Source organism: Mytilus galloprovincialis, chromosome 10 (assembly GCF_965363235.1).
Source record: "Mytilus galloprovincialis chromosome 10, xbMytGall1.hap1.1, whole genome shotgun sequence".
Lineage (NCBI taxonomy): Eukaryota > Metazoa > Mollusca > Bivalvia > Mytilida > Mytilidae > Mytilus > Mytilus galloprovincialis.
Window position 1 is genome coordinate 83,992,942 of NC_134847.1, and position 27,034 is coordinate 84,019,975.

A 27,034-nucleotide genomic window follows, 5' to 3' on the forward strand; every position below is an offset into this window, starting at 1 on the left:
AAAAAGAAACGGAAGATATTTGTTTTTCATTGCGACTGGGATTAAGATATCACATATCACTTCTTGTTGACGAGATAGTATCCCCATTTTTGTTCGACCAGGTAAGCTATTATCACCACTTAACAAGTGCTGTCGTCGTTAACTCTTAAAACGATTTCGTCCCTGAATCCAACGAACCAATTCCGACCAAACGTATATTTAATGGTCCCTACGGTATCTAGAAAATAAAGTTGGCGTTATTCGTTGCTGTTAATCAATCTATTAATATGTGCCACCACGGGTGCATGTAGAACAAAAAGTATACATTATCAAGGACCTCATTTCGGGGGTTATGGGGTTGAATAAGTTATCTACTGTATCAATAGACGTCTCTATGGTTATTGACGAGGCTTTCAACATAAAGTATGTTTTTATATTTATGTGCGACACAAGTTTCTTTCAGTAAAATGGTCCCTCAAGGAAAACATAATCTAAGCACTGTAAAATAGTCACAGCCTTAACAAAGCAAGTAGGCCAATCTTTGTGTATATTCAAAGCCTTTTTCACCTGACAGTAATGTATCCTTAGTGCAATTGTTATGAAAATTGAAAATATATATTCCCAAAACAGCTGGTGATTAGGGAATAAATTTCTATAGACAATCATTCCGTTACGTTTGCGTTGGGCGATGTTCAAGATATTTCTATTGTAAGAGTTGTCTAACTTTGCGAAACATTTCTTTCATATCTCTCTTTGTCAATTTTTAATTTGGCAACTTTCTTTGTCCAGTTTTACCAGGTTCGTGTCATTGAAACAGCCGTACAAATGTATAAAGTTAAGCTTTATGGTGTATACATGTAACATCATGATCTATACTAAATACACAGTATACGTGTATGAAAAAGAAAAGAAATAATAATAGTCATTGATCACCAAAAAATACATTACACATTTGGATTTAATAACACTAAGCCAACTTAAAACTTGTCGACTACTCTGATGCCCCACAAAGGAATTACATTACCATCCCACTGTGTTAAATGCAAAGACCTCAAATCTGAAGAATTTTAATTGCTTATATAAAACATTGATTAAGATCATTTTAACATCAATGGTTGATGGTAAATACAGTTAGTGTCTTAAGCTATATTTTTGTTCAATTTGATCAAAAATGTTTTGCTTTTATTTATTTCTCACATATATATCGCATTAAATATGAGCATGGGCGATCGTTCCATCGGTACGAAGCTGCTTTCCATAATTCAGCACAATCTTCATTTGCGCCAGCATCATCAGGCTGTCCGCCTCCCCAGTTTGTGTAACCAACAGCTGAGTTATCAGAAATCCAGCGCCATGTTCCTTCATGATGAATATCATGTGCACCAATCCTAAGTATATCGATGTTGTTGGCTGTAAGATAACATAAAAAAATAATTGTCAAAGATTTAATAACCTGCATGTATCATGGCCATATACTAGTAGTATTGTGTAACAAGTCTAATACAAAGTTGTACTTTAAACTTAGGAAAGTATGAGTTCTCATATGAAGGTCATACAAAATTCATATGATAGCAACTAACTCTACGTCGGAAAATTCTATAAAAAGTATTGTTAATACAAAAAGAAGCCAATCTATATTGGATGGTTTACCTATAAAATTAGAAGCATTAACAAATAAACTTTTATATAAGTCACTGATAAATAACAAAATTGAACCAGCTATTGGACCCAAAACAATGGCTGCGTATATTTGATATAGATGATGTGTTATATCAAAACTATTTATATAAATTTTTATTCAGATATTTAAAAGAAAATAAACTTAGAATTTTTAGATGGAAATTACTACAACATACATTGTATTCTACCTACAAAGAAACTTTTATGCAGGTGGAAAATTGTAAAAAATAGTTCTTGTAATTTTTGTACACAAGAAGATTATGATCACTTCTTTATACTGTGTCCGTATTTAAAACTTTTTTGGAATAAAATAAATGAAGTTTTAAAGAACAGTAAAATAACTTTTAAGATAAAACTAAGACACTTAGTATTTGGATATAAAACTTCTGAAGAAGAATATTTTGACTTAAACTATTTTTTAACCATTGTGGGGTTTTCAATTTACAAAGCATACTACATACCTGATCAAAAGACAAAAAATGTCATGTTTTTTCAATTTTTCTCAATGAGTTCATTCGAAGAGTATGTTTGAAAATTAAAAGTAATGTTTTAGCAACTATTAGAAAACATATGAATAGTCATATTAAGTGATTAAGTGATATTATCTAATATATATATGATGTAAAAAATGTAATATCTATTTTACAACTATTCACTACCCTGACTGATTAGTTGATTGTAACAGGGAAAATCAGGAGGAGCTTGGACTCCTGAATGATATCGTAACAAGCCAATATTTGAATAAATATTTATTTATGTTGTTAAAAAAAAAACTCTACGTCATTAAGTCCTTGTTTGAGAGTTGTCTCATTGGCAATAATTTTTTTTTTATATTAAACTTTATAGTGTACGTTGTCAAACAGTGGATGTACAAGTATAACACCATTTATCAGATGATATCTGATTAACTGACACCTTTTTAGCATTTTGAAAGCGATAATAGCTAGATAAAAGATATACATCGCACATACAGCTATACCATATTCCATATATACTTGTACCATACACATGTACTTATTTAAGCACTTTGGCCTATTATTATTAGACAGAAACATTCATTGAATATGATATCAGCAATATGAAATCCGAAAAAAATCTGCTTGTTCGAGGAAGGATATTTGTTGGTGTGGGGTGGGAGGGGATAGTAAGCGTCTCTTTTACATTATCCGTATGACATATTTTATAAAATGAGTGATACATGAAGAATTTGTACACTCACCAATCATGACAGTTTGAAGCCAGAGATTTTCTGATGCGTCCTCTACTTTAACCAAATAAGAACCTTTCCTCTGGCAATCAGTCTGAAAATAATGGACATTCTATAATAATAATAGGTGTGCAATGTGTTTATAAATATTGTATAAGAGTTACATAAATATGTGCACTATATTTGTGGCGTTATACAGACGACATTCCGAGCTAAAAAAAATATTATGTATATTTGATAAAATTCCTTGTTTATCTTACATTGGCTAGAAATATAGGGGAGGGTTGAAATCTCACACATTTGACCCCCGTTTCATTTTTGCGTCTGTCCTTTGTTTGTTGTGTATGCTTTTTTTGTTTTCTATGTTTCAGATTTTAATATGACGTCCATTTTCACTGAACAAGAACACATTGCTTAGGGAACAGTTTAAGCCCAGAATGCTTTGCTGTGTTGAAGACCCATTGGTGGTCTTCACCTGTTTTGCTCTGTTGTAGGGTAGTTGTCTCCCTATATCCAATCTTAATTCAATATTCAATGTAACAAATATTTGGTTTAGGTTTCTGTGATGATTGATACACATTTGGCTGTTTTGTTTAAAATAGAAAGGAATTTACATTTTCGTTTTACCGACTAAAAAATATCCGCATTGCTGAAACTCTAATCTCAACGTCATGTTTAGTTGGGCTATTTACAATTCATATCATAGTAAACCCTTGTACATGTACTATATACTATCGACCATATGCCACTTACTACAGAATCGTCCCATGTCTTTGTATCGGGTCCGATGTAGTAACAGTGGATTCCAAACTTTATCCATCCTTTTTCACAGGGTCGTGACATTTCTGAGAAAAAAAAAAATATAATACAGGTGACTGGGGCGTCTTAATTAAAATCCATATTTTTAATAATTTGTCAATATGAAGTTTTTATCATGCTTTTTAATATAGTCTGAGTAAAATGTATGGGTCACCGGACCTATTTTCATGCTACAGGTTGTGCACAATTATCAAATTTTGTATAGATTATGCATGTCAAATCCAATTTTGTGTAATAAAACGAAAACTACATGATAGAATTTTTAGATAAAATGTGAGAAGATAGCTCTTATAACATGCTTTCAGATTAGAAAAAGAAAAAAATGGGGTCACCAAATTTGTTTTTTTTTTGCTACAGATTAAAATAGGTAAATTCACAACACTTTCTATTATAAAATTACTTTCTCTGAGTTATCTCCCTAGCTACGTCATGAGTTATCTTCCCTTATTTGGCAAAGTTGAAATAAATGAATCAAACACAAAAATGTAGATTTTTTAAAGAAATTACAGCCGTAAATATGATAAAACACATAATGTCCTATATTTTATTTACATCATTTTACTTACACATGAATTACATAATACTCTCAAAATTTGCACATTTCTTTAAAGATCTAGACCAACTGTTATCTGCTACTTCAAAATCCAAGGAGGAAGACAGCCTTAATATATTAAGTTCACCTTAACTGAGATTTCAATTTAATATATTCATAAAACATTTTCTTTGATTATTATATATATATTTTTTCTGTATAGCTTGAAAATACCGAACAAAGTTTTATAGACATTTCTTGTACTCAGTTTTGGTTCGGACTAAAAGTTGTTTAAAGAAAAAAAAACGATAAAAACAAATCCCGAGGATACCCAAAAATGAGTTTACTTATTAAATGTAATCATGGTGCATTTATCTACTTATCAGACATTTGAATTCTAATGTCAATAGTAACGATTCAATAGCAAGCCATGAACATGTCAGACAAGGACATATTTAATGAAAAAAGGGGGGGGTGATTGGAGGTGGGGATGTACATGTAGGCAACCGAATGGCCTCAGTTCAACAATGAAAACACCCATATCGTATGGAGGGCTATGAAAGGCCCCGACACGAAAACATTACTAATAATTAAATTAATTTGTAAGTTACAATGTTCTACCGACATGCACCCGCATAAATCAGAAGTTATAAAAATATAAGTGTATTGGCTATATAAATATTTTTTACGGTCAATTTATTGATTAACTTCATTAAAAGTTTACCTAGTGCATGTTAATTGCTTTTAATTTCTTTTGGTCTTAGTTTCAATAGTATCTCACCATAAACATTTAAAAAGCTTACCTAGAAACTGTTTGGACAATTTTCCATTCCATACCGACATACTGGCTAATCGTTTATAAATTTCCGACACCTTTGATTTTAACGACTCTTGTTTTTCCTCGACGACGTCATGGAATCTGTCAATAAATGTTACATTTATAGAATCATCAATATATTCTTTAAGCTGCTGGTTAATCATTGACACGTCCAGTTCAGCTAATAATGGAGCCTTTAAGTTGTCTGACACTAACGGCATTTTAACTGACCGACACCCAGAATCGGAGCATGGTTTAGCTAAATTACTATGCCCCATTATATGAACTACAAATAAAACAATATAAACTTTACGTGCATCCATCGTGAAAGCTGTACAATCTTATATCATATAAAACATTTTATAATCATGTCTTACAGAGTAAAAACGCAGTAATCACGCGAATAAACCTGGGATTCAACAAATAAAAAGGGTAATGGACAAAACATGACAAAATATTTACATTAAAACGCTATCATTTTTCAAATCAATGTTTTTCGAAAGAGTTGGCTGGCATTAACAGAGGGTTTTTTAAACGTGTTTACAACATTGAGATATGGTACTGTCAGTTGATACAAGTAAGCTTGATGTTTACGTAATTGAATCAAAAATAAAAACATTTTTTGTAAACACAAATGATTGCCCTCGGTATATATTTGCTGTTGCTTTCGTTTCTTTACGTACGCATTTCAATAAGCATTTATAAATAGTAATTTCTACTCGATGTCAATTTCTTGATAAAAGGACATGCGACAGCAACGTAACAACACAACAAGCAACATACAGTTTAGACTAAGATTCCATACAATACCATTGTATTTGAAGCTCTAAATAAAACCGAAACAAGAACATCAGCGAATGCTTAAGTGCATTATTACAGCCGATTTCATTGAATGTGTAGCTAAAGGTAAAATCTCGGGTTAGCTTACTTGCTAACTAAACCGTGAAGTCATTATTAGGTTTGGTAAACTACCCTCCTTTAAGAATAGACAAGTCCGTCTATATGTCTGTAGAACTAGGCTTCGAAAGGTGGGTATTATACTTTACCTAATAATGACTTCGCGGTTCAGCTAGCAAGCAAGTTAACTATTAAAGATATCACATTTAGCTACACACTCAATGAAACCAGCTGTAATGTCTGGAGCATTCTCCATTTTTCTCCTTTTTATCCTAGTCAAGGGATATTAATATACTTTTTAAACAAAAGATAGACACAGGAATAAACATAAAACGACTTTTGGTTCCTTTGTCTTATTTACATGTAAGTAGTATGTCTGTCGCTTATGATTAGTGATAAACCCTCTCCATTAGATTGTTACAGAGTGTATATGTATTGTGATGTTATACCTCTGACCATGATAAATAGAAGGTTAAGGGCTCACACGCATGTTTCAATCTCTTCAATTGGCGCTTCCTGAGCCTGTTATTAAATGGTTGTCTTTTAATAGTTGACGTCAGTCACATTAGTTTTTTACTATATCATTTATGTATAGAGCAGGCTGTTATGTATTTTCTTTGCACATTTTATCATAATTGGATTAATAACTTACTATACGGTACTGAACTTGATATTTCGATATTTCAACGGAAACAAAAAGTTCTGAAAAATTTGATTTCATAAACGTGATCCAGAAACACATGAGGAGGACAATGATAATATAGGTGGACATGTGCATTATGCAGTCATACACATAATATACGGGTGCGGATTTTGTCACTGCGTTGAAGACCCATTGATGGCCTTCGGCTGTTTTTTTTTCTCTTTTGTTGGGTTGTTGTCTCATTGACATATTCCATATTTCAATTTTCAATTTTATTATTACCATATTTGCTATGAGATCATAGCTTACTTTTAATCCAATTAAAAACCAAACAAAGTTTGTGTTGCATTTAATATTGGAATTGCACTGGTATAGGGACATTTATGAGAATACATAAATTCGTAATGTTATTATAACAACTTGAAAGATGATAATTATTATAAAATGATAGTCTTCCGCGAAATCTTTAACTTCCTTCTAGATAACATTGACACGTACTTTGATATTGTACCGTAAGTTATCGGAACTTATTACATTTCTACCTTATGTATTATAAACAGGCCAACTATTTCAATTCATAACCACAATTACAATAATATAATTAATAGCAAATTGGCAATAATAATAATGATAATAAAAGAAAATGATAAAGAAAAGAAACGTTCGTTTTTACTTTGTACGAAAAAATGCATAAAGATATTTTAAAGGATGTACATTAAAGTGATAGATATAAATGTACGTGCTCATTAAATTTTGATAAAGCTGACTGTTTAAATTCACATTCATGTGAATCGATGCGCAATCTTGTTTACATGAGTTTTTCAAATTTCGTCAAAATAAAAAATGAAGTCTTTCGCGCATATATTTTCGAAATTGTGCACTTGAAATGTAAATATGCTATAAAATATTTTTACTTATCACATAATCAGTGGATTGTTTAGTGTTTGAAAACAGTTGCCCCTTAAATCGTACGACTACATATATTTTGTAAGGAGAAATTTGATTCAAACATGAATTATCTGGAACAGTGTAGAACACGGAGACTACAACTATAGAGTGTAAAAAGTCTTGCCTTCTTGTTCAGTGAGATATTTACTATGTGTTGTTTCAAAGTTTTAAGAAAAATTAAGAGTGCACTTAGCTTATTGTTTTTTTTGTGTAGGTGGATTGCTACATCATGTTTATTTCTGACGTATCAGACCTGATTGAAAGAATGATATAAAAACAAGAAGATGATGCATGATTGTCAATGAGAAAATTATCCTCAAGAGACCAACGGACACATAAATAAGCACGAATAGGTCACCGTACGACATTCAACAATGAGCAAACCCATACCATATAGTCAGCTACAGGCCTCGAAATGACCAGTTTAGAGAGTTAAACCGAGAATACTAAGTAACGGACTTATACATGTACAAAAATAATGAACGACAAATAAATCAGATACACAACAATGACCGACCACCATTGAATAACAGGCTCTTGACTTTATGCAAACTCTCCTCTGAGCTGAAACAGTGGTGCGACGGAAAAAAATAAATTTGCGCCTGACATATTTTAAGTATTGTTCTGAGTAATCCGTAAGGTTTCCCATACCAATAACATAGACATTGCAATGTCTTTACTATATAATAAGGAACAGCAGGCGGCGACACACATCTTTCACTGAAAACTCAAACATTTGATCAATCATGTTTTAATTTTAACAAGACTGACTGTGTAATATAAAATACATATTTAAATTCTTTATATACTAGGCAAAAAAAGAAACGTTACATGCTTAAAAGATCATTCAATTTTTTTATAACAAAAAAATTATAACAAAAGTTTAATGGAATAGTTAGCTAACATAATTTTGAAGAGAACAATAACAAGTTTTTTTATTATTGAAAACAATATTGCACCTTTTCGGACAATTTTAACATGACGAGTACAGAATTCGGGTTTAATAACATGTCAATACCTTGTATGACCACCTCTTGCATTTATGACCGCCTGACACCTGGCGATAAATCTGAAGACATTGCTGGCCAAGGCAACACACGAATATGGTTATTCTCCAAAAAGGTCATTGAAATGTGTGCCACGTGACAACGGGCGTTGTCCTGCTGAAAAGCGTGGTTAAAACGATGTCTTCGGAGAAACGGGAGAACTACTGGAGCCAGAATTTTGACCCTATACCTTGTTGCATTTAGGTTACCAACGATGATTTCCGCCCCATACCATGATTCCGCCACTACCAAACCGATCTGTTTCCTACACCCACGCATCAGAAAATCGTTCACTGCGTCTCCGGTAGACCCTGGCTCTGCCGTCGCTAAATTTCAAGTTGAATTTAGATTCATCGGTAAAAGGAACCTGTCTCCATGTTTGCCTATTCCATCGAATCCGTACCCGTGTTTCATTGAAGTCGCACCATCCTGTGACGCTGCGTAAGGATATGTCCCTTCAATGGACGACGAGCTCTTAGACCAACTTAACGCCAATCGGTTACGAACTGTTTGAGCAGATATTCTGTTGTTATGTCTTCCGTGGATTTGTCGTGCAGTTTGTGACGCGTTTACAAATCGATTCCGGAGATGAATGATGCAGGTGTGTCTTTCTTGACGTAACGTCGTTTCACGTGGCCTGCCACTACGGGGCGATCATTTGTTGTGCCAGTATCTCTAAGACGAGTCTTAAGCCTTGCAATAGTCATTCTAGAGACATTAAAATGATTTGCAACCTGCACTTGAGTCATTCCTGCTGCCAACATCCCAATAGCTCGTTCTCTCTCATTTTGGCGTAGACGGAACATTGTTTTACGTTTCAACTTTTTCAATTTTTTAATGCGACTTTTTGTTAACAATAGTGTTCGACACAACAAATGACAAAAAGGACAAATCGATTCCAACTCTATACATGTAAATTTTTGAAAAAATGGTTATTTGTTTGAAATCAGAAAATGACGTAACGTCATATCCGATATTTTTATAAATGAGTAAATTTGATAGATAAATCATTCAGGTTACTAGTTTTAATCATGAAAATACTTGAAATTAATATATGTGGTATCTTCAAATTAAAAACCAATGTAACGGTTCTTTTTTTGTCTAGTATATATGTTCAACTGTAATCTCTTACATTGTAATCTTTGGACGTGGGTCGTGCGATAATATCAGTGTAAGATTTCCTCCATAAAAACCAACTTTCTGTTTAAAACAAACGTAATAATATCGAGCTACTACAAAGGCCAACATGGGGACAGGATTTTTCATATTCATTATGTTCTTTTCTTTCATATTTGTGTTACAAATAGTTGGCTTCTTTTCCCCAAATTGGGATATACAGTGTGTTAAAAACTATACATCATCAATTGCTAATTCAAACAACGAGACATGTTTCTACCAGGGATTGTTTTATGGATGCAGCGACAGCGGGAAATGTAGAGGAACAGACAGTAGGCTTATAATATTGTGATATTTAATCTGCAAACACACATTTAAAATGGTAAAACAAGCTTATATTAAAAATTGAGTAACCGTTACGATTCAAATTAGCAATTCTATTAATATTTAGAATATTTGGCTGTATAGAGTGTTCATTTTTTAGCATTTAATAGTTGTGTTTATAGAAATGAAAATATTTTATTCTCGCTGAATTAATGACGCTGCTTGCAGACTTTTTGTCACCAAGTGGAATAAATTACTTTTGGAGTGTCAAGAACTCGTTGGAAGTACTTGATAAATTCCATGCTAATATTGGTGATTTTGAATCTGTTCAAAGTTTTGATTTTTCTACCCTGTATACCACATTGCCTCATATTCTCATTAAGAAAAAATTCACACACCTAATTATAAATGGGCATTCAAAAAATCAGAATGTGAATATGTTCAAACTCTTTTAGGTCATTTTTTAGTAGCAATAAACAAAAAAACTATGTTAATTGGACATGCTTTGATACTATATATGCCCTTGAATTTTTACTAGATAACATTTTTGTTCGCTTTGGGGATTCCGTATATCGTCAGATTATCGGAATTCCAATGGGGACTAACTGTGCACCACTTATTGCGGACCTGTTTTTGTATTGTTATGAGTTACAATTTATGACAAAAATAAGCAAAGACCCATCTAAACAACATCTGATAAACAAATTTAATAATACATTTAGATATTTGGATGATATTTTGGCTCTCAATAATGACGACTTCAGTATGTATATTAATGAAATTTATCCTGTTGAACTTACTTTAAATAAAGCTAATACTAACAATGACCACTGCCCCTTTCTTGAACTTGATATCTATATCACTAATGGAAAGCTGAATACTAAAATTTATGATAAAAGGGATGATTTTTCATTTCCTATCGTTAATTATCCGTTTTTAGATGGTGACGTTCCCTTGTCACCATCTTACGGTGTTTATATATCTCAACTTGTACGATTCGCTCGTGTATGTAACAATGTTTTAGATTTTAACGAGAGAAATTTATGTATTACTGAAAAATTATTACACCAGGGTTTTCGATATCACAAACTAGTCAAAACATTTACTAAATTTTATCATCGGTATGAAGACATCATTCGTAAATATAGCCCAACATGCAGACTTCTAATACGTTCAGGTATTTCGCATCCAATTTTTTATGGAAATATTCTTTATAAAGCACAAAGGTGTCAGTATTCACCTCAGAAACTTACAAAACCTTTGAATAGACTTATTAAGAAGGGATATAATTACGATACTGTTGTCAAGTCATTAAAGATTGCATATTTTGGCGTTAATATTGAGTCACTGATAAGGTCTTTGCATCGGAACTAAACACATTTATTCTAAAAACAGTTGTTGGCATGACACGGGTTATGTTCTTCTCATATATGTTATGATGGTATGATACTAAACCCCTAACGGGAAGGATTGTGCCTGATGTTCATATGATGAAATCATAATCTTTCAGTCAGTTTAATTAAAGTCTGGAGCTGGCATGTCAGTTAACTGCTAGTAGTCTGTTGTTATTTATGTATTATTGTCATTTTGTTTATTTTCTTTGGTTACATCTTCTGACATCAGACTCGGACTTCTCTTGAACTGAATTTTAATGTGCGTATTGTTATGCGTTTACTTTTCTACATTGGTTAGAGGTATAGGGGGAGGGTTGAGATCTCACAAACATGTTTAACCCCGCCGCATTTTTGCGCCTGTCCCAAGTCAGGAGCCTCTGGCCTTTGTTAGTCTTGTATTATTTTAATTTTAGTTTCTTGTGTACAATTTGGAAATTAGTATGGCGTTCATTATCACTGGACTGGTATATATTTGTTTAGGGGCCAGGTGAAGGACGCCTCCGGGTGCGGGGGTTTCTCGCTGCATTGAAGACCTGTTGGTGACCCTCTGCTGTTGTTTTTTTATTTTTTATTTGGTCGGGTTGTTGTCTCTTTGACACATTCCCCATTTCCATTCTCAATTTTAACTTATATATAATATAGTACTACTGCTTTGTGCTTTGTCGATTTGATAAGCTAAGCCCTTATACTATGAAACAGTTTTTTTTGTTTGGTGTGCTGTTACACAACAGTCCTTGGTTGGGGGAGGTTAAACGCTCGCAAGAGTTGGTTGGCTATTATGGAATAACCGTTTCACAGATGATATCAGATATGTTCCTTATGTCGTAACTACAATCCCCGTCCCTTTTCACCAAATTTACATGCCGAATTAGACTATTTACCGGATTTGTAATAAAATGATCTACACGACGGAGACTTTCGCATCATCTGAGATCATCCCCAGTTTTTGGTGGGGTTCGTGTTGTTAAGTCTTTTAAAATAATTTTCTATTAAATGTGTTTTGTGTACTAGTATATTTGTTTGTTCTTTCTTTTATTAGCGTTGTCAGTTTATTTCTGAGTTTGAATGACCCTTTGGTATCTCCACCCCTTTTGTTATTCTTTATTTTTTTTCTTTGCTCGTGTGTCCGTTATGTTCGAATGAGTTATGTGTTGATAGTTGGTGTAGTCGAATAAAAAAAGAGGATGTGGTATGAATGCCAACGAGACAACTCTCCACAAGAGACAAAATGACACATGAATTAATAACTATAGGTCACCGTACTGCCTTTAACAACTCTTTTTAAATATATTCTATTTTCATGATCATAGTGAAGTTTTTACTTGAAGTATATTGCAGTGAACTATCGTATTCAGTTACATACTGTTGCCTGATAAACATATTTTTTTTCCCAGTTATAGACAGTAGAGTTTTTGGATTAGAACTATCCATAATTCTTGGGAACGTTCTTGTACTGGTACTACTGATTCTTGTCCTGGCTCATGTAAACGAAGACAATAAAAAGCCAATGAAGCAAGGAGCAATGCTTTTGTTTGCTATTACAGGTAAACTATCATAGAAAGCCACCACGACAGACTGATTCTTTTCCATGTTTCACGTACATGTATATCAACTTTAAGCTAATTCAACGGTAAACCTATCTTCTAACTTTCATTATTGAAAAAAAAATACTTTTGAATGATTTTTTTATGTTTCTCGATACGATTAATGACGAGAATGAATATGGAACACAGTGGATTGTAAATTATACGAAATATAGAGGAAAACAGTGAGCTATTCATACCATATGATAGCGTATCAATATGATATACTTTTTACACAAAGGGTAATATTTATAAATTTTAAACAAGTATAATCATCCTGATGTCAATTTATAATTTTTCTTTCTTTTATTCTACGTTTTAATTTTAATTTTGTAGAGATAATGAATATTGCTTCGACTATCATCGTTTGGACGGAAGGTTATACTATGGGTTGGAGTTGTTGGGCATCTTCCTGGTCCGCAGCCATTCTTATAGGCATCATTGCGTTGACATGCCTGTGTTTTTGTATGTCACTTTATGGAGATGACGAAGACGACAGCCACAAACGTTATTTTATTTACTATTATGTTGTTGAAGTCGATTGAACCATTCATATTGAATTAAAGAAAGCAAGTTTTATTTCAACGAAATATGTGTAATCAATATTCCCTTGATTTATCTCCCGCCCTGTTTAATGAGGACGATACATTATTAAAATAAGAAATAAGAGAAGATAAACGTTGCGCACGGTGTTCCTACTACACGACGTTACATAAAAAGAATGTTTTCTGAAAAACGATTTATGAAGATAAATACTTTAAACTAACGATGGTAAACTCATCGTTAATGAGGAATAGCTTATAATAAAAGTAGATCGTCAATTCTAGGAATTTTGATAAATTACAATTCTTGTCTTCCTCGTAAATTTTTCTACCTTTATTTTTCAAAAATATAAGAGAAAGGCAAAAAAGAGAGTTAAAATTCGTAATCAAAAGGCAATAACGTCTATTTATAAAGAGTCGATACTTTCTATCATGTATGCTATTTGTAGAACTGGTCATGTTAAGTGATTATCTTTAGGTTTCTTCTTTATGTTTATAATTTTCAAGATAATAGGCAAATAAGAAACAAATTGAAAAAAAAGGACAATAACTCTTATATCAATATAAAAAAGAAGATGTGGTATGATTGCCAATGAGTCAACTCTCCACAAGAAACCAAAATGACACCGAAACTAACAATTATAGGCCACCGTACGGCCTTCAACAATGAGCAAAGCCCATACCGCATAGTCAGCTATGAAAGGCCCCGAAAAGACAATGTAAATCAATTCAAACGAGCAAACTGACGACTTTATCTATGTATAAAAAATGAACGAATAACAAATATGTAACACATTAACAAACGACAACCACTGAATTTTAGGCTCCTGACTTGGGACAGGTGCATACATATAATACAGAATGTGGCGGGATTAAACATGTTGTCTGACAGTTTTTTTTTATTTAAAATTGTTCCAAAAAAGACAACTATATAATTCATTTCAATTTTCATAAAAATAATGCTTTCATTTTTGTACATTTTACTTTAGAAAATATAAAATATATACTTTAAGTGCATGACAATGTTTATTTGTGTGTCGTTTGTTTGTTTTTGTCTCTTGCCGATAATTAAAGAAGGTTTAAAAAAAACCAAAAATTTGTAGTGAAACAAATGTTTGCTAGCATGCGCTGAAATAAACTTATGGAGAGTTGTCTCATTGGCACTCATACCACATATTCTTATATATACATGTATTAGCTAGCTGAGAGAAAACCTGTTCGTCCTCTACTATAATACATAGGAGAATATTGCATATAAATCCGCCATAAGCAGAAGATGAAGAAAGTACCACCGTAAACGTTCGTAAAGTACAATATACATTTTGTACTTATAGACGTATATTATAGTTCAGTTCCACAAACAAACCAATTTATCAATAAATTTACAACAGCTAATGAAAAATCTCAGGCGTTACTTTGTAAAAGGAAGCGATTAATATAGGGATTTACTACCAGCTTTTAAAAGTAGAACGTATTTATTACCATATTTGACACAGATATCCAAATCTGAACCTTGAATGCTCCCTTTAAATTAAGCTAAAATCAGACGACGGTTGTGCTTCATTGAATATTGTTATTGTAATTGTACCGGTATATTATGACATTAATAAGGAGACAGCACACCTTGCTTGTATATTTAATTTAGTTATATATCCTCAGGATCAAAAAATGAAATAATCGTCTTCCGCGAAATTTTTCAATTCAATAAGTTTACTTCCTGGTCCATGAACTTTGACCTTGTACCGTGAATATATAGTTGGAAATTTTAAGTATATTACTGTATAAAATATTAATATGCCAAACACTTCAAGTCATAAGAAAGTGGTGATAATTAAAAGTTTTAATAAACAAATAAATATTATTACACAAAATATATTTGATATATTACTTTTTAGGTCAGGATGCAAAAACAGATTTGTGTAATTGATATTTTCAAATTGGATGACATTTGAACAATAAACGTTTTGTTCTGAATAAATTGTGGGGTTCCCCAGTCCAAAACTAGGACTTTCCAAAGTCAATGTACTATAGTATTCGGGGAAAGTGGGCGACACAGGTTTCCCATGAATGACACAAGGAAGTTTAAAAAAAAGTCTTCACTTGACAGTATGAAATATAGTTAATAAAACAAATACATACAAAAGCGAAGATGGGGTATGATCGCCAATGAAACAACTCTTCACAAAATATTAAATGACACCAAAATTACAACTTTTGATCACCGTAAAGCCTTCAACAATGAGCAAAGCACAAAAAGAAAGAAAAACAAATATGTAACACAGCAACAAACAACGACTACTTAGTTACATGCTCCTCACTTGGAACAGGCACATACAGATCTGAGAGTACTCGCAGTTACTGCCAGCTTGTTCTAAGCCAACAATAACCAATAAATAAAGAATGCATATAAGACTAAACTGGCATGCTGACATTGTAATCTTTTTACGTCTAATGAACAAAATCGGTGTTGAACGGTTCTCAATAAAAGCCACCTCCTTTCTTATCTTATACCGCAGTCCCACTAGGCCACGATCGCACTACGATCTGTGAAAAAAATGCAAATTTTGATGATCGTAGTACGATCGTGTAGATCGCAGGAAGGTCGTAGCGGTGTCGTGGTGAGGTCTTCAAGATCGTGATGAGCGTGGCCAACTTTGAACATGTTCAAAACAATCGTGGTGCGGTCGTGGCGAAATCAGAACGTAATAGAAGAGTAGTGAGAGTGCACTAAGGTCGTAGTAAGATCGCAAAGGTCGCTGTACCATCGTAGCGAGAGCGTAGCGAAAGCGTGATTCTATTCGGAGAGACTACGCTACGATCTCACAGCGACGTTATTACGACCTCACTACGACCATCACGTTCTCACCGCGACCCAAGTACGCTTCCACTACGACTATACCACGTTTACACCACGCTGTTTAAGACCATAGTACGATTCTAGCACGCCCTTGACGTCATCATCACGCCCTTGCTACGACCTGACTACGTTCATACTACGACCATTATTCTCATTGTCATTTTCACATATATTATATATCTCAAGGTTTTGTTTGTCTGTATGTAGTTCTTGTCCATTTCTCTTACGGCTCAACCATGCTTCTCGTTTATATAGATTAGACTGATGGATTTCCCGTTTGATTGGCTTTACACTAGTAATTTTTGGGGCACTTTATAGCTTGCTGCTCGGTGTGAGCCAAGGCTCCGTGTTGAAGGCCGTACCTTGGCTTATAATGGTTTACTTTTATAAATTGTTACTTGGATGGAGAGTTGTTTCATTGGCACTCATACCACATCTTCATATATCTATTGGCACTTTTGTGTCATCTCTGCTATCGTTCACTAAAATATCGTCATTTGAGCTTTATGGACAAGCAAAAGCTTGTAATTTAGGTTGGAATGGTCGGTCCGAAATCTCTGTTTGATCAGGATTCGTTACTTTCAGAGCTCCCTCTGCCACTACATCAACCACTAACACCAAGCCCACGTGTTCTAGAAGATTTTGGTGGCATGACTGTATTGTTTCTGAGAAATCTATGTATTAATTGACGTAAGCCCCAGTCCCACTAGACCACGATCGCACCACGCTCACCGCGATCTAAAATAAATTTAGATCGTGGTGAGGTCGTGGTATGAGCGGCATGAAAATGTAAATTTTCGTTGCTTTCACGATGCTACTACGTCCTCTCTACGCTTCTACAAAGATCCCGCTACGATTATACCACGTTCTCACCGCGCTTATTCTGCGACCTCACTACGCTTATCAAGATCTTTCTACGCTCTTCACGTTCTCACTACAACTATACCACGAGTTATCCGATTGCAACACGATCTTACTGCGATTATAACACGTTCTTACCACGATTATACTACGTTCATAGCGCGATCTTACTACGTTCTCAGCAATAAAGTCAACATCGTGTTCCATATCAATACAGTTCAATTCCTTCTATTTCTGATTAAGTCGTAGATTTCTCAGAAACAATACAGTCATGCCACCAAATTTTACCAGAACATGTGGGCATGGTGGTAGGAGTTGATGTAGAGGCAGAGGGAGCAAAGTAACGAATCCTGATCAAGCAGAGATGTCGGACCGACCAATCCAACCTAAATTACAACCTATTGCTGGTCCATAAAGCTCAATGACGATATTTTAGTGAACGATAGCAGAGATAACATAGATGTATCAATATATGGCTAGTGGGACTGGGGTAGTACTGTACGAGAATAAAGTGTATTATGCCCGCGGGCAAAGCGGTTTTAGTACAAGTTATTAAGAGTTTCTAGTTTTTTTTTCATATACATAATTTTATATTTGTTTCAGAAGTAAGGTGGTTCCTGTTGAAACTTACAAAAAAAAACAAATTTTGGAACTCGTGATACATCGATAAACTGGATAATGTATCTTAAATTAAGAAATTAAGCATTTGTACGACTTTGCCCCCCGCAGCGCTATAGAAAAAAAACAGTACATTAACGGGTGTTAGACAGACTCTTTTTAGATGATACACGGACTCTTTTTAGTTGTAACACGGACACTTTTTATTAATAGAATCACTCGTGCATGATCAGTGAGTTCATGGGCACTTTAACTTTCAATTAGATTTGAACTTTTTGGTTTTACCGAAATATTTGATTCTTTTTTTTTTAATAAAATATTTACGTTAGAATCAATATTTTTTCAAACAATTCCATTAAAAATACTATTCATATCAGTGCACCAAGGGATTAGCCTATTAACTTCAAAAGCGGGGGGATGATTTTCTCCTAAAAAGGATAGTTTGATCCCAAATTTTAATAAATAAATATTGCTATGGTCAAGCAGATGACAATTTAATGTTCTACATTTTCCCTGATTTTTCGAATGCCGTATAGTCATAATTTCAAAAAACTATATGTTTGGGTAATGGCTTTGGAAAACTAAATAATTAATGTACTCAGAAAAGAATATACCGACCACTTTATGAAGCAAACAAATCTGTTATTAAATATATTTTCTTCAATATATGGACATGAATAGTATTTTGGAGAATGCTAGAAGTAAAGAAATGATGATATCGACTTTTATATTTCAATAAAAAAGACAGAAAATATGTAAATAAAGATAAAATCGTATCAAAAGATAAAATCCCTGTATATTAACTGACCAATGCACGATTGATCCTATCAATAAAAAAAAATTATATAAAATAAAAAGTGTTCGTGTAATACATGAAATGGCACATCCTGCATTTTTTCATTAAAATACCATAGCCCGTTTATCTTAAAAACAATTTAGCCCCTCCCCCTTTCCGCCTTTCCGTTTCCTCCATTAAAATCAAACGTTAGCTTACTAAAATATTTCTTTACTATATTACTTTTTTATGAAGTTGCATTTTAAAATGTCTCAAATGTGTACAATATTCATCTTTTTCTTGAAATATTTTTTTTTTTATAAAATTAATTTGATTCTGTTTCTTTTTTAAACTCTCGATTGAAGGGAAATGAAACATGTGTTTAAAATATAACTTACATTTACTGCTTAATGGTCATTTGGGTTTCTCAAATTTTAAGTCTTGTAAAATATACTACTACTTTATTGAAACGTCGTACAAGTCAGAGACATTTACAGAAGTAACAAAAAAAAAAAAAAAAAACCAGAGAGGAAACAACATGCCTTATAGATTGTCTGCATTAGTAGTCAGGTCAAGGTCTTGACCTGAAGCTGACTACTCGTGCAGAAAAACTGTTACCGGTCAGCTTCTTTGTTACCTGTGTATTGTATCTAATACATATTTCTATCTTCTATTAACATTTAAAAATTTCACTTAGTCACGATTGTATTTTTGCAATACAAGATGACATTCTTTACAAATCAAATTCTTCCTGGTTTCTATATCTCAGACAGTAATTGTATTAATTTCAAATGGCGAATCGGGTGTTAGGATTATGTACAGAGTGTACTATCGGGAATGACGCGGAGTCTTGCTTGGTGAAGCTGAAACCAACTTTCTGTTAAATATCCGTAATCATAACGAAATAGTACAATGTCCAGCATCGGTACAAGGTTTTTTGTCTTCACATATTTATTTTCCGTCATATTTCTGTTGCAATTAGTTGGCTTCTTCTCTCCATATTGGATTAAACAGTGTGTGGATAATACAGATCTTAACATTACTACTACAGAAAACAAGACATGTTTTTACCAAGGATTATTTTATGGATGTGACGACGACGGGAAATGTAGACTAACAAACCGTAAGCTAAAATATCAAGCAGTATGCTAAATATGTAATTAAAAGTTACAAGAAGTTGATATCATCATAATATAGGTCTAGTATTAAGTTATATATTCATATTGCAATTAAACGCAAGAACATGTCTCTTCAAAGAGTGTTTTTGAATGAGTTTGCTGTTTAACTTTTGTTACCGATGAGTTCATGTCGCTGCTGGCGGGTTATAAGTCATTGAGGGAACGCTGGTACTATAGTATTGGCCTTATACCAAATTAATGATCTTAACTGTTTAATATCTTAAACAAATAATGATTTGTGATGATGTAATTAATGTTTTTTTTATTTTCTTTGAAAAAACTGTTATTCACTGAGGACCACTATCGAAGTAAATATCAGTTTTCAGAAGTCAATTAAACCAATGGAGTACCGAGAAAAATCTATATGTTATGGCAATAATTCAACATGTAAAAACGTTTTGCGCGATGAGTATACTTTTATAGCAGGTGAATTATTATATGATTATGTGTTCAAAATCCAATTCATGTACAACCAGGACTGGATAGCGTTGTCTAACCACAGTAACAAACTTACTTATAAAATTTACTAAAATTGATCAAATGTAGATACACATATTTGTTTTGGACGTTTGGCTGTACACGTATAAATCATATAGCAAATAGGATATAACATTTACGGAGCCGCGGGGATGTAATACAGATACATATGTATTGAAAATCAATTGCTCTGTATAGATATAAGATGTGATATGAGTGCCAATAGACGGGTTAAGCCTCGGTCACACCTTAATGCCTCGGTCACACCTTACCGGATAGCACTAAGGGACGCCTAACGGATGAAAATAAAAGTTGTCCGTTGACAAAATTGTTATCCGTTGGGCGTCCGTTGATGTACTGACTGAATAAAACGGACGTGTGACGGATGTACCGGATATGCAACGTACAAGAAACGAATACGTACCGGACAGAACGGATGTCGAACGTACATCCAACTGACGAGTACCGCATAAAACGGACACCTAACGGAAGCGTATAGGATAAAACGGATAAACAAGATATACAAAAAAAATAAAAGGTGACAATAATAATACATGTAAATCGCATAAACATTCATAATGTTTCTGTGTAACTGGTTTTGGTTGGGTGTTCATAATACCACCAAAGGGCAGTGTCTGGCCTGAACAAGAGCTGTTGATTGTGAAGACGTGCCTATACGTTAAGATCGATTATGAATAATAAGAATTCATGAACCTTAAGAAATCTGACATACCAATAATTGGCATTTCTGACGCGAAATTTTCAATTGGCATTTATCCGTTTCAGGTCCGTTCAACATCCGTTTTATCCGTTATACGCCCGGTAGGAGTCCGTTTCTCATCCGTCCAACATCCGTTTTATCCGTTAAACGTCCGGTTGAAAATCGTTGGTGAATTTATCTTCCAGACCTCCAACGGATGCATAACGGACACGTAACGGATACAAAACGGAAACGAAACGGACGAGTACCGTACAAAACGGACGTCTAACGGACGTTCAACGGAAAGTTTTGAACATGCTCAAATTTTCCACCGGACAGAAAGAACGTCGACGGATAAAACGTGCGATAAACGGACATGCAACGGATATGGACGGACGTCTAACGGATAAGAACGGACGTCTAACGGTCATGAACGGATTGAAAAATAGTTATCCGTTAGGCGTCCGTTCGAGCTATCCGGTAAGGTGTGAACTATTTTGATTTTTTTTACATTTCTTTTTTTCTCGGCGTTGTATGTCTTTTAAAATTGTGTTTATTTTATGATGTCACACTTAGTGGTACTTAGTGGTCAATTTACCTTTGACTTATGAACTTGAAAGTGAATTGGGTTCTACATATGCACACGGGTTGAGTATGTGCCTAGACCTTGAAAATAAACAGGGAGATTTTAATCTGGACTAAGTATTACTAAGTTTGATCAAAATCCTAAAACGATGTTGAGTCTAGAGTGTTATCACAAGGAAGGTTTTTTTTATAATTAAGTCCAATCAAGAGTTCAAAATGGTGAAGTTGTAATCAACCCTTCGTAAACGTTACAGACTCCAGATCAGGAGTTGGTTGACCGTTTTATATGGAATATCAGATATTTTTTACAGATGATAGCGGATATGTTCCCAATCCCGTTCAGTTTTCACGAATGTGACTACTGAACTAGTCTTATTACCAGGTTTAACGGCACTAATATGAGTAACACGACGGGTGCTACATGCCGAACAGGATCTGTTTAGCCTTTTGGTGCATCTGAGATCATCCCCAGTTTTTGTTTGGTTCGAGTTGCTTATTCTATGTCCCGTTTGAGTGGTTTTACACTAGTAATTTTTGGGGCCCTTTATAGCTTGCTGTTCGTTGAGAGCTTAGGCTCCGTACCGTACCTCGACTTATAATGGTTTACTTATAAATTGTGACTTGGATGAATAGTTTTATCATTGACACTCATACCACATCCATCTATATCTATTTGTGTACTATTTTTGTTAGTTTGTCTTTTTTTTAACTATTGCGTTGTTTATTTTCGATTTATGAGTTTGAATGCCTGTCTGGTATATTTCATCCCTCTTTTATCAAAGGTGTATCGTGTAAAGACGGACGGAAGAACGGAAAGTCTATACTGTTACACGAGCCCCCCCCCCCCTTCGTTTGTTGGCGAGATGAGGAAACCCATTTGAATCGGACATACAGACAAATGTTATTTTACACGTTAACAACAGAGGCACGAAGGGTCGATTGAATTTACATTAATGAAAGTCCGTTATTCGAAATGAGATTGTACTAGAAACAATGTCAGCTGAAGGTTACTTTTTTTTTCTTTTAATGTCTTGCATACTTTTTATTTCTAAAATCAAAACCATTACAAAAGTTATCATCTTATCAAAGACGCTCGATTATGATATATATATATAACTCGTCTAAACATCAACCCAACAATTTTAGATCTGTAAACTTGCTTTCGCAATTTTTTTTTTGTTCTCCCCTCGCAGGGATTCGAACCCATGCTACTGATATATCGTGACACCAAATCGCCTGCACTGTAGCCGTCCCGCTAGACCACACGACCACCTGGGCTTCATAAAATGGGGCTTTTGGTGGCCGGATGTTACCTTTCCACTTCAGTTTTAATCTAGCGTCGTACTACAGTACTTGATATAAGGCATGGAGATGTTATTTTTACAGATCAGCTAAATTATCTATATTAAAGGATCCTACAAATTGTAAGATACAGTCACAGACAATAACTATATTTATAAGTACGTCTGAGCCAGTGACAACTCTACAACAGATTTAGCCATCCGATCACCAGCAGTAATTGTGATACATGTACATGGCTGTGTACATTCTGTATATACAACTCGTATTAACATCAACCCAACAATGTTAGATCTGTTAGAGTAGATTCGATTCGTAACTTCCTCCCCGACGCCGGGGCTGGAACCTGTACTTTATTTTCTAACTTCTACGACAACACCGCCTAGCATTGCGCAGAGACCTTATCCTCTCCTCTAACTCTAGCTTATAAAAATAAGCTTTCGTTTCGGGAGATGTCACCTTCTTGTAGGAATTGACATTTTGCAAGACAGTGCCACGACAATTTTATACATCTTCCACGACAAAAAATCGTACGATCTGATGTGACCGGGTCTTATCGGTATATCTAGAGTGCTGGACAATATACGTATCTTCATCGCATATACTTTACAGCGCTCAACACCACATTTTATGTGAATGTACAAACCTTCCAGATGTCGTTAACAAGGAAAGGCTAAAAACATTAACACACACAATGATGCTAAAAATCTCGAAAACCATCTGAAATGAAAGACTGCACAATTTCACGGCCACCATAAAAAATGACCGATACGGGGTGTCGTATTAAACTCGCTTGCAACACATTCAGAATTAGAATCAAAGATCCATGGAGACAATTCAATTGATATCTAAAAATTTGTAGAAAAAAAACTAAATGTATTTATTTGCCCTATCCATTAAGTGAAGAAACTGAATACATTTTTAACACCATGACTGCCCACTTATGTTCGGCTGTAATAAAATGCTGGCATGCCTACTTTCATTTATTGTTACCATTTTCCTACGTTGTTTATCATCAAGAAATAAAGCATGGGCCACCACTGAAACCCTACGTTCTTGTAACATTTCTGCTATAAATTTACAACTTACACCGTCTTATAGAATGTCATTTTGATGTGTAATTAAACCTATCCCGATTTTAGAAGGAATTAGGAGGAATGGGGGAGGGGGTGGTACATGTAGTTCGTGGTTTTCAAGCCTGTTCACCCAAAATTTAAAAGAATTTAGCCTATGCAGCAAAGAATTGATTTGAAAGTAAGTATGTAATAATGATCATGAACCTTTCTATTTTCAGTAATTGACAGTAAAGTTTTTGGATTGTCAGTAGGCATAATTGTTGGGAACATTATTGTATTGGTTTTAACGATCCTTGTTCTGGCTCATGCATACAAGGATTATGCAAAATCGATGAAGACAGGAGCAATGCTTATGTTTGCAACAACAGGTAAACTTATGTAAAAGCTGAGTGTTCTATAGATATAGGAAGATGTGGTATGAGTGCCAATGAGAAAACTTTCCATCCAAATAACAATTAATATAAGGAAACAATTATAGGTCAAGGTACGGCCGTCAATACGGAGCTTTAGCTTACACCGAACAGCAAGCTGCAAAGGGCCCCAAAAATTGCTAGACTAAGTATAAAAGCAAGCGAACGGGAACACCAACGGTCTAATCTATATAAGAAATATTTCTAAATTGGTTACACATAAAAAAAAAATTATTTAAAAACCTCGGCTACGCTTCTGTTTTTGAACATTGCTAAATCATTACCAAGAATCAACTAACCGATACATCGAAGAATTTTTATTATGACTTAATACATATATAGGGTTTGATACATTTATGGTTGACATACGGTAACTGATATCAACATCATCACGAAAACTTGATACAGAACAATTGCCATTGATTATATTACACATACATTTACTTGTGTTTTATACTGCGTAGTACACAATTGTATATACATTGTAATAAATGTCTTTAATTTCTGATAACAGTGCATGTTTACCAAATCTTAAAATCATTATTTTAGAGGACATACAAGAATTATGGTTGTGTCAGAGAATACGTTTTATAGAAATTTGATAATGTAGACCTACTAAAAGATGTACATACATGTGTCTATGATGCAATAATAGATTACTTACTGGAAACTCTACATAATGTGTATGATATAGTATACAACATGAAACAGTGTCCTCAAATAGTGACCATATTATGAGAAGAATAAACGGCATAAAATATATACTATATGTATTTATAGTTGAAGTTATTTAAAATTTCGACTCATTACATAGTTTTTGTTTCATGAACTTCTGCTTCGGAATCGCAACACATAATATTTTCCCGAAGAAATTCGTTACGTTGATCTAAAACAAAAACATATCATTATATAAAATTGAACTTGGTTCTATCGGTCAGGATCAGTTATGAAAGTGAATTTGCAAAGCAGTGCGTTGTTTATTTTATAAAATATAAAGGAAAAGTTTTCTTTCAGATTCCTCAAGCCGCATATCATGATTTTAGTACTAAATAATATACATTTCATACAGGTGTGTAAATATTTATATATTACTCACATACATATCTATGTACTTTTTTTCTTTTTCTTATTTCTGTTTTAATATATTTGTAGAGATAATGAATATTGCGTCTATACTATTATATTGGGAATTAACATTCAGCGTTAACAGTGGTTGGAGTTGCTGGTTGTTTTCCTGGTCCGCTGCCATTTTTATAATCATCATTGGATGTACCTTAGTTTGTTGCTTTTTATCGATCTGTGGAGAGTAGAGCGGACATACTTTTTATATTTATCATTATGTTGTAGATTAAGATTGTAAAATGTATCATGAATAAAATGATAACATTCTTAATCTATCTATTTCTTTATTCAAACGACGAGAAACCTTTAAAAGGGTATATAAAACTGTAAAAATCATGTTCATCGATTTGACTCAAATTCTCATATTTGACGTATAACGTATTAAAACGCACATTCAAATTTTCAATAATTCTAAAATAAACATTGAACAATGCATGTGCTCGATAACACATATCATCATTTCATGAAAATTATAGTTGAGACGACCTCTAAATAATTGCCGAGATGACCGCTGAATACTGCCGACGGTTAGATAACCCGAAATACAAATAGATACTGACCTCGTGCGATTGGATTGTTCTAAATTTGTCTATTTCATATTATAGGTTGAAATGAGGTAATTATCGTTTTACCTGTATAAGATAGATTGCTTTTAGTTTGACTCTCATTTCACTTTTAATGTTGACATTCGTTTCCTTTTATATGGGTGCACATGACTAACAAATGTGCAACCAATCTCTAGCTGACGGGTTAAATTCAAAATCACATTAGTACGGAATCAATGAGTTCGAATTATTCCCTTGCAACATTGAACTCCTTCATTCCATTAGACAACATCTGAACAACGACTTTTATGTTTTCTAGATATTTTCGTGTTTTTTATTGTTGTAATTAATGAATGGCTATTATCTATTTTGATTTTATTGAACCATAAAACTAATTTTTGACTCTTCACATTGAATAATCCGCGAAGATATTTTCGTGTTTTATATTGTTGTAATTAGTTATCAAAGGTACCAGGATTATAATATAATACGCCAGACGCGCGTTTCGTCTACATAAGAGGAAAATAGAGTTATAGCCCTTGCATATGGTTGTAATGTTTTGAGCTCCGATTGTTTTAGTTGAAATAACTCTTAAAACTGCATTTTAATATTTGAAAAGTTATGGATATTGTGACAGGAGGATTATCTTCGTCGTATGTGAGTTTTGAATATTTTTGACTTTTGACAAAAATCTTTTCTTTGTCACATATTATAAACATTACATACACCACAGATGAACATAACTCACTAGGAATTTAAGTGTTTACTGTCGTAAAGGATTTATACGGAGTAATTTGGTATTGGACTTTGGACTCTGTTGCCCGTAGCGTTCCCTTAGATGATCAGAAGATTAAATAAGACACTTATTACAACACAATGAAATCGGTAGACCTAGATACGAGTGAGGTGATATCTATATTATATTTATAATGATAATGATGAGTCTATCTCCGTTGAAAATGGTCACACTGGGAATAGTAATAAAGGCAAACATTCTAGTGGCG

At 33.8% G+C, this 27,034-nt stretch overlaps 1 protein-coding gene and 2 long non-coding RNA genes across 3 annotated transcripts; 2 read left to right on the forward strand and 1 right to left on the reverse strand.

The window, feature by feature from the left end:
• Positions 1-1,030: 1,030 nt before the first annotated feature.
• Positions 1,031-5,433, reverse strand: LOC143048626 (perlucin-like protein). The gene is made up of 4 exons (XM_076222415.1): positions 5,021-5,433; positions 3,620-3,711; positions 2,879-2,960; positions 1,031-1,389 (listed from the first exon to the last, which is right to left on the reverse strand). The coding sequence occupies exons 1-4, from the start codon at positions 5,355-5,357 to the stop codon at positions 1,166-1,168; spliced, it is 735 nt and encodes a 244-aa protein (XP_076078530.1). The 5' UTR covers positions 5,358-5,433; the 3' UTR covers positions 1,031-1,165.
• Positions 5,434-9,726: 4,293 nt separating this feature from the next.
• Positions 9,727-13,575, forward strand: LOC143049407 (uncharacterized). The gene is made up of 3 exons (XR_012970222.1): positions 9,727-10,016; positions 12,797-12,946; positions 13,322-13,575. It is a non-coding gene; the product is annotated as an uncharacterized LOC143049407 (long non-coding RNA).
• A 5,838-nt stretch (positions 13,576-19,413) lies between these two features.
• LOC143048627 (uncharacterized) lies at positions 19,414-25,756 on the forward strand. The gene is made up of 3 exons (XR_012969900.1): positions 19,414-19,761; positions 24,172-24,321; positions 25,516-25,756. It is a non-coding gene; the product is annotated as an uncharacterized LOC143048627 (long non-coding RNA).
• The last annotated feature ends 1,278 nt before the right edge of the window (positions 25,757-27,034 follow it).